This window comes from Pinus tabuliformis, chromosome X (assembly GCF_031772625.1).
Source record: "Pinus tabuliformis cultivar Carrire ecotype Pingquan chromosome X, CPIR1, whole genome shotgun sequence".
NCBI classification, from domain to species: domain Eukaryota; kingdom Viridiplantae; phylum Streptophyta; class Pinopsida; order Pinales; family Pinaceae; genus Pinus; species Pinus tabuliformis.
This window is the reverse complement of record NC_142308.1, coordinates 312987661-312996846: the sequence shown is the minus strand read 5'-3', so window position 1 is coordinate 312996846 and position 9186 is coordinate 312987661. Positions and strand designations below refer to the sequence as shown.

Below are 9186 nucleotides of genomic sequence, written 5' to 3'. Positions count from 1 at the left end.
ATTTTTGCTTGAATGCTGTCTTGCTATATTTTTTCTTAATTTCTCTTCTGAGGTGAACCAAAAAAAACAGAACCCTCTTACATCGTATTTTCTTCCTTTTGAGCTACACTGAATGTAACTGTTTGGAAACTGAATGCAATAACTACTACCTGTTTCTTTAAACAATAAACTAACTAAAACAGTTGTTGCTACCTAGCTAACTACCAGTAACTTAACTTGTGCTGTAATTAAATAAAAGAAAGGAAATGAATAATGATTAATTAAAAACAACAACCAATTAGTCCTTTTGGTGACCTGTCCAATCACCCTTGAAAGTCGTGTCCTGTCTCTGCACGAACCAGTCATTGAGTCTCTGTCTCCTCAGAGCTGGATGCTCCTGCATCAAGTATTGTTCGAGTAATGAGCTTCCATTTAAATACCATATAATTTCATTCTATTGTGCAATAACGCAATAACTCTTCATCTTTTCATATCAAAAACCTTTTAGAAATAATTTCCACAATCTCAATTTCTTTTACAGAAGAGGCATATCATTTTCTTTTTGCCAAAATTTTATCTCAAATTGTTATTGTAACTATTACAGAGTCTTTGCACAAAAATTCATATTCATGAAACTTACTACTCGTAAATTAGCACAAAGTGTTTATAAAGATTCCATACACTACTGTCTCATGTTTGAAATAAAGATTCCACTGGCCCTAACCAACTCAAGAATACCCTAACTGGAAACATATTGCCTTCCATTGACAATGTCTTGTTCAAGATACTAGTTTCTTCCTTAAAAATAAAAAAATATAATCCCTTTGCATTGTTGCAAATCAAAATATTTTTAAATTAACATAGAGGAGCTACTTCAAATAATTGACTTAGTTGACCTTATTCTTCTAGGAAACCTTTTTTCAGCAAAAAGAAAACACTGCATTTATATACATTTATATTAATATGTATAAACCAGTGTATTCATATACATAACATGTAACATTCAACTCTATCTCATCATAAAACTGTAACATTCAACTCTATCTCAAACATCTTTAAACAAGAAATATAGTATTAGAAAAATATCATTGTTCCTCTATTTAAAACATATATATACTTCATCATCTAAATCTACAGTGATCCTTATCCTTCTAGGAAGCCTTATTCTTCTACGATAGACGCCTAAATATTTGTGAAATCAATAATGATTCCAAAATATTAGGTTAAGCCCCGGACATTGCAGGATTACTTCAGAAAATTAGCGTTAAAAACTGTCACCGATAAAGCCCCCCAGGAATGATTAACAACAGAGATTCCTCCATCAACAACAAGGTTATGCCCGCTAACATACTTAGCCTCATCGCTCGCCAAATACAGCCCGGCCTCCGCAACATCCTCTACTTTAAGAGTCGGCCCCTGTAAGTTGCCCATACTGTTGCAAAGGCCCTCTATGGTGGCCTTCTCCGTTTCAGAAATAACCGAGGAAGAATCGCCGCCCCTTCTCATCTGCTTCACTGAAAATGGCGTCGCTACACCAGCAGGAGAGACAGCGTTCACCCTGATCCCATATTTCCCCAGCTCTGCTGCACCGTTTTTAGTGAGCCCTATCACTGCGTGTTTGGAGGCCGTGTATGAGTATGGGGCAGATCCTCCTACTATACTTGCAAGGCTGCTGGTTGAGATTATGCAGCCCTTCTTCCTCGGAATCATCACCCGGGCCGCGTGCTTAATGCCCAGCATCACCGCTCTTACGTTTACGTTCATTACTCGATCGTATTGCTCCATGTCGTACTCCTCAACCCTCTGAAACCAAAGGGCATCGTTGATACCGGCGTTGTTATACATGATATCCAGCTGACCGTGTTTCTCCATGGCCAAATCCACCACAGCTTTGACGTCTTCCTCTTTGCTTACATCGCAATGCGCGTAAGTTGCAGAGGGAGAAAGGGATTCTGCAAGTTTTTTGCCGACTTCATCTGCAAGATCTGCAATTATGACTTTGGCTCCGTGCTTTTTGAAGAGCCGAGCAATGGCTTCCCCGATTCCCATGGCTCCTCCTGTTATAATCGCAACCTTACCCTCCAGTCTGCATTCACAGATTATTTGTTCGGAATTAGTTATTCAGTTACTTTTTCCTAAATTAACAACCCTGCTAACACTATAAGAACATATATACAAAATTCAATGATGTATATCCTGGGTGAGAACATATATACAAAATTCAATGATGTATAGCCTGGGTGCTGTGGAGAGTTTAATGATAACCTCCCACCCAGTTTCAGTCGTAGCATGACATGACTGTGTTGTAAAAGCTTCGATAGTTCGGAAAGTCTATTGATAACTTTCCATTAAAGTTTCAGTTTCATGACATGACTATGTTGTAATACTCTGAAAAATATTATATTTATAGATATGTTGTAATATTCTGGAAAAAGTTATATCTACGATTTCCTTATTACTGAAAAAAACATATATACAAAAAAATTGCATTATAAAAATAAAAAACTACAAATTTCTTTATTACCCCAAAAAAACACATATACAGAAAATTGCATTCTGAAAATAAAAAACTGCAGATTAAACGTGAATCAATAAATTCAAACAAATATAATAACATAAATTCAGGAAATTGCATTCTGAAACCAAAAAGCTGCAAATTAAAACTGAATCAACATTCTGATCTACTGTGATTACCGTCTTTCTGATCCATTCGAGCTCAGTTTACTAACACAAGCAGCGATTACATTCTCTTCCTCGTTAGACATGGCTGGAAATCTGGCAATCAGATGACGCAGGAAGGAAATTACTCCCAAACACAAATAATAACTCCCAAAGACAAATAATAAATAGAAGAAGAAGCAGACTATATTGTGTAGAAGCAGGCCCAGCGGGGGCTTCTTAAACCCAGAAGATAACCTTGGGCCTCTCCATAAATGACCAATAAAATGTTTTTTTTTGTTTTCCACCGAACATTATCGTAACACCATGCCAAATCTCAGGTATCTCTAACTCAACCACTGAGCCGGTCTCTAGCCAGAAAATTGAACCAGGTGACTTTTAATAACACACATATTTTAATGACTTGGTTTGGACCAATTAAAATAACTCTTTCAGCTTATATATGATTTTTTTTATTAATATTGTTCTTGTTATTAATATTGGGCAAATCTGTATTAACAAAAAAAAATTACAAATCTAAAATCTATATTAAACATTTTTAATTTATGATTTTTTTTTATATAATATAAAAATAGTTGATATTGAAATATTTTATTTTTGATTTATATTTATATATTAAAATGTTAATACATGTCCCAATCTTATTTAAAAATAGAAAACATATTTTATGTATTTAAAATGTTATAGATCAACTCTATATTAAAAAATGAAATACAACTTTTCTCTAAAAAAATATATCAATAGAATCAAATCTATCTTTATATATATATATATATATATATATATATATATATATATATATATATATATATATATATATAATCCACATTAAACTATTTCTTTTCCTTTATATAATATATACATAATTTATATAATTGACATTAAAATATTTTATTGATGATTCATATTTTACACATTACAATGTTAATACATGTCTTAATCATATTTATATAATTATTTTTGTTATACATATTGTTTAAAATGTTTTATATATATAACAAAATTTGTTATTAATATTTAAAATATTACTTGTCAACTCTATATTAAAAGATGAATGACTTACCAATCTTTCTATAAATTATTATTTTGGCATAAATATTCTTTCAAATAGTATATATATTATATGTCTTACAAGTTAACTCCGTATTTAAAAACAAATGAGCTACAATTTTTCTTAAAAGTCATTGATGGAATACAACTTTTCTATATATAATCGATATTAATTTTTTTTGTTATTAATATTTTAAACTGTTATATACCAACTTCCTTTAAGAATGTAATAAACTACACATATTCCTTACAATTAACCTTCTATATATATAATCAATCTTAAACCTTTTTTTTATTATTTTTTTTAAATGTTATATATCAACTTTATATTATGAATGTAATAAATTACACATATCCCTTATAATGAAAAGTGAAAACATGAGGAGTTTTTAAATTCAAATTACTTTGTTTTATTTATATAAACTTGATATAAAACTATGTTGTTTAATATACACATTGAAATATTTTATTTAAAGCTAACATTAAAATATTTTTTTATTAATTTATTTTTATTTTAAATATTATTTTTACATGTCATGTATCAACTCCATATTAAATAATGAAGATATTACATATTTCTTTAATATCATTTTTTTTACCTTTAATTATTTTGCTTTTATATAAGGTGGATGCAAAATTAAGCAAGAAATTAAAGTATTTTATTTACAGAGAATATAGATTTTTTTTGTTATTACTATTTTTTTCCTAATTTGTTATATATATATATATATATATATATATATATAATTCACATTCTACACATTAAAATGTTAATACATGCCCCTAATCATATTTTAAAATAGAAAACATATATTTATAATGAACGCTCTTTCTCTATATATAGGTTATAAATATTTTTAAGTGTGTGTCACATATTGAAATATTTTATTTATGGTCTATTCTTTACACTTTAAAATGTCAATACATGCGTTAATCAATATTTAGAAGAAAAAACATATATGCATATGACTTTCTATATATAAATTATTTTTATTAATAAATATATTTTTAAATATTACATATATATAATTTTTGTTATTAATTTTTAAAATGCTATAAGTTAATTCCATATTAAAAATGAATATATATATATATATATATATATATATATATATATATATATATATATATATATATATTCTTTGTGTTATTAATATCTTTTAAATGTTATATATCATCTTCATATTAAGAATGCAATAAATTATAGACATTCATTACAATAAAATAAAAAGTGAAAACATAAAATTTTTAATTTAAATTATTATTTTTTATATAAATTTAATATAAAACTATATTATTTAATATGCATATTGAAATATTTTATTTATAGCTAATCGTAAAAAAAAATTGTTATTAATTTATTTTTATTTCAAGTATTATTTTTATATGGTATCTATCATCTCTATATTTAATAATGAAAAAATTACATATCTCTTCAATTTTAAATAGTAATATATTTTATTACTTTCAATTATTTTATTTATATATAAATTAGATACAAAATTAAAATTAAAATTAAAATTAAAATATTTTTATTTATAAAAAACTTTGATTTTTTTGTTATTATTATTTTGTTAATCTATTTTTATAACTATCATTATTTTTTTTGGTAATCTCAAACATTCCTGTTATATTAACATTGAAATATACACCATAAATAATCCAGAGAATTGAGCATATACCTAGTAAATAGTTTGGACAACTGAGCTCTTCACCCTTTGGGAAACTCGGCCCTGAGCTGGGAAAGAGATATCATTTTATTATTTTCAGATATAAAGTTATGTGACAATGTCTCCCTTATTTCTGTGGACTCGCGTCTCAAGACAATAAACTAAACTATTTATATGTACAAAGCAACCCAAAACAAATCGAAAGGTTCCATAAATATTTGAGATGCGACAATAAACTAAACTATTTATATGTACAAAGCAACCCAAAACAACTCGAAAGATTCCATTCCATTCCATAAATATTTGAGACGCGACAATAAACTTAACTATTTATATGTACAAAGCAACCCAAAACAACACGAAAGATTCCATTCCATAAATATTCATAAATGCATAATGCGGACCATGGAAAAAGGCAGGTGCAATTATGGAGATCCACGTATAACTTTGAAGTGCGGAAAGGTTCAATTATTGGAATGGTTTTATATTTTCCAGTCAGTCTATGTAATTGAGCTCTGCTACAAAAAGTCATTCGAACATTAAATAGGAACGTTAAAGAGGTGAAGTAAACGCTGTTTGAATATTAAATGCGTGCATTAAAGAGGTGAACAGAAAGCTTTTTGAATATTAAATAGGTTCGTTAAAGAGGTGAACAAAAAGCTGTTTGAATATTCCGTGAGTCAAAGAGCTGAAGAAAAAGTTGATTGAATATTAAATAGTTGAGTGAAAATGGTGAACAAAAAGTTGTGTGATTATTAAATGTTGCTTCGAGTTGTGTATATATTATAACTAATTTAAATTTGACTATACATGCTCATGATTTCTGTTTTTTAATCCTTTAGTTTTTAGTTTTAATCCTTTAGTTTTTAGTTTTAAAGAATAGTTTAAATATTTTATTTCATATATTAGAGGAAAGATGTCTAATATTGTGTAGGATCAGTGATTAATATAGAATTGGTTTCACTAAACTACCAAAAGTTGAGACTTTTGCAACCAATATTTAAACAAAGATAAATAACCTTAAGTGCAAATAAGTATTAATTTATATCCAAAATTTCCTAAAACATTGTCTGGGCCCACAACTGTACATAAATAGTATCTTAATACTTAAGAGTGCAAACCATATTGACCCAACTAGAAAAGAGATAAAACCATAAATCCTTCCAAAATGGTCTATTCCAGAAGTACAAAGTAGCAGTCACTTCAACCCCCACTCATCAAACTGAAGCTTTGTATCCCAAATAAATATCCATACCTGCACATAATAAAAGTGAATGTATGTCAGACATAACTGCTATGTTGTTCAACATTTAAACCCCCTATGTTCAATAAATGACACCCAATCCAATAACATTCAAACCCACTTTGTTCAATACATGACTCCCAACCCAATAACTTCAATAAATGACACCCAACCCATTCTATTTCTCATTAAAACATATCAAAGCATATGGATCAACAAATAACAAATTCTCAACCATTGGATCACATCAAATTAAATCCAGATCAAACATTCAAAATGAAGCCATTGCAATCCATGTCCATCCTTACCACCAATTAAATTCAAGTGCCAAAAACTATAAAAGAAGTTCAACCATTGCTGAAGTTGCATGTTATGCTTTCAAACTATTCACCAACCTTGAAGACAAAACATCACAGAACAGTTGCTAGTATATCCAGGTTAGTTATATCAATTACAACACATTTTTCTTACAATTCTATTTTCATTTCTCACAGTTCTTACAGTTTTAGTTTTCAATTCTTACAGATTCAGTTTTAGTTACAGTTTCAATTGTTACAGTTTCAGTTTCATGAAAATCAACGCACAGCCTAGGGTATTCTCTCTTAGGTCCATAATGATTATTTTAAGGGATGGATAAAGACTAATAGTATAGAAAGCTAATGGGACGATATTAATAATATCAAGTTGGTAAATTAAAAAAAAAAACTAGTAGATGAGACAAATTAATGTAGAAAATGACTCTAGTCAGTACATGAAGAGAAACAGGGTGTTGCTTGGTGCCTTTAGCACATCAAGAATCTCATGTTTAAATACAGAAGCAACATGCAACAATAAAAAGTTGAGTGAAAAGAGAGGAACATGCTAAATGGGGATTTGGACAAAGAAAGCGTGAAGAACCACTTAGGTAACATAACACATTGAAGGGATTAAGACAAGATGGGAGTCTAACAAGGAATGATGTAGGGATTGAAACAAAATGCAACAAAATGTAAGAAGTATGCTTGCAAAATATTCACCCACATTGACATGAAGATGGAACTGCAATTCATGTACATGGATTTCAACTAAGCCCACCTTTGAAGTAAAGATATTCCACAAGATAGATGGTTGAAGATACATCCATATAGAGCTTGTTTTCCCTGTTTTAAACCTTTAATGTCGTTGAGACGTTTGGACCCATTACCCAGGTAAAGGCTTCTCATTCATATTTGAAAAAATTAGATATCCTATCCACAATGAACAAACAAACCTAGAGACAAAGTTTCAAATACATTTGTATCTCTACTGAATGTAAAAAATGCATTTATAGGATACCACTCCAAATATCAGAGTAGATAGCATAAATGAGGTTAGAAATGCCATGCATATCTGTGAAATTAACATTCGAAATTTAGCATTTTTTATATGATTTATGAATTAACACACCAGACTAGATTATTCTGAGTTCTCTCTTAGGTCCATAATGCTTATGTTAAAGGATAGATAAATATTAAAGACTAACAAGAAAGATAATGGGACTATATTAATAGTTTAAAGTTGGTAGATAAGAACAAAGAACTGGTAGATGAGACCCATTAATAAAGGGAACAACTCTAGTCAGTAGATGAAGAGAAACAAGGTGTTGCTTGATGCCTTGAGCACATCAAGAATCTCATGTTTAAATTACAAAAGCAACACACAACAATAAAAGGTTGAGTGAAAAAAGAGGAAAATGTTAAATGGGGATTTGGACAAAGAAACCCTGAAGAATCACATAGGTAACATAATATATTGAAGGGATTAAGACAAAATGAGAGTCTCACAAAGAATGATAATAGGGATTCAAACAAAATGCAACAAAATCTAAGTATGCCGACAAAATATTCACCGACATCAACGTGAAGATTGGACTAAGAGCTATCATCCTTCCTGGAGTCAATGTAAGCACAAAAATGTACATGCAAGATCCATTAAGAAAAGATGAGCATGTGGTTCACCTCATTTACATATAGAGAGGAAGTTGAGAATCAACATAACTTGAAAAGCCCCCAAATTTTAATGGTAGCACCTTAGGTATTGCAGTAGAAGTTTTTTTGTTTGGACATTTCTCTAGTGACATGAAGGCTAAAATAGCAACTTATCTAAGACATGATGCAAAAATATGTAGGAACATGATGATCAACTCATTTGAAATCTGTTTACCCATAATTTCACAAGGTAATTTCTTTCTGAGAATCATTCTTAACAAAATCTTAATGAAATTTTATAATAAGAAACAAAAACTATGGCCCAATTGGAAAATAAGCATAGATTTATTGTCCTTGTGTTGGCTGTAAAATATATCAAAAGCTTCAAATGAGTTGCTTAAGTAGTGGTCAACTATTGCAATACAACTTTGGGTGTTGGAACCGAAAACCTTATATGAGGCCACCAATACACATCATCAAGTCTAATGGTAGTATAAACAAGACTTGCAAAATAAAGTGAAGAAAAAGTTGAAAGGAGAAAAGGAAAAGGGGGTTTAGATCATTCTTGAAATATGATCAGAAAGAAAATAAAACAATATAAAAGGAAGAAAATAACATA

The 9186-nt window shown here is 29.4% G+C and overlaps 1 protein-coding gene across 1 annotated transcript; it reads right to left on the bottom strand.

Moving 5' to 3' along the window:
• Positions 1–1078: 1078 nt before the first annotated feature.
• LOC149139673 (borneol dehydrogenase, mitochondrial-like) lies at positions 1079–2807 on the bottom strand. Its single transcript, XM_089450011.1, has 2 exons — positions 2674–2807; positions 1079–2065 (listed from the first exon to the last, which is right to left on the bottom strand). The coding sequence occupies exons 1-2, from the start codon at positions 2742–2744 to the stop codon at positions 1225–1227; spliced, it is 912 nt and encodes a 303-aa protein (XP_089306137.1). The 5' UTR covers positions 2745–2807; the 3' UTR covers positions 1079–1224.
• Between the last annotated feature and the right edge of the window lie 6379 nt (positions 2808–9186).

Excerpts from the sequence above, each read along its gene's own strand:
- LOC149139673 (XM_089450011.1), bottom strand. The coding sequence starts at position 2,744 with ATGTCTAACGAGGAAGAGAATGTAATCGCTGCTTGTGTTAGTAAACTG. Across the intron at positions 2,066-2,673 it reads TCGAATGGATCAGAAAGACG|ACTGGAGGGTAAGGTTGCGA; the intron begins GTAATCACAGTA and ends CTGTGAATGCAG.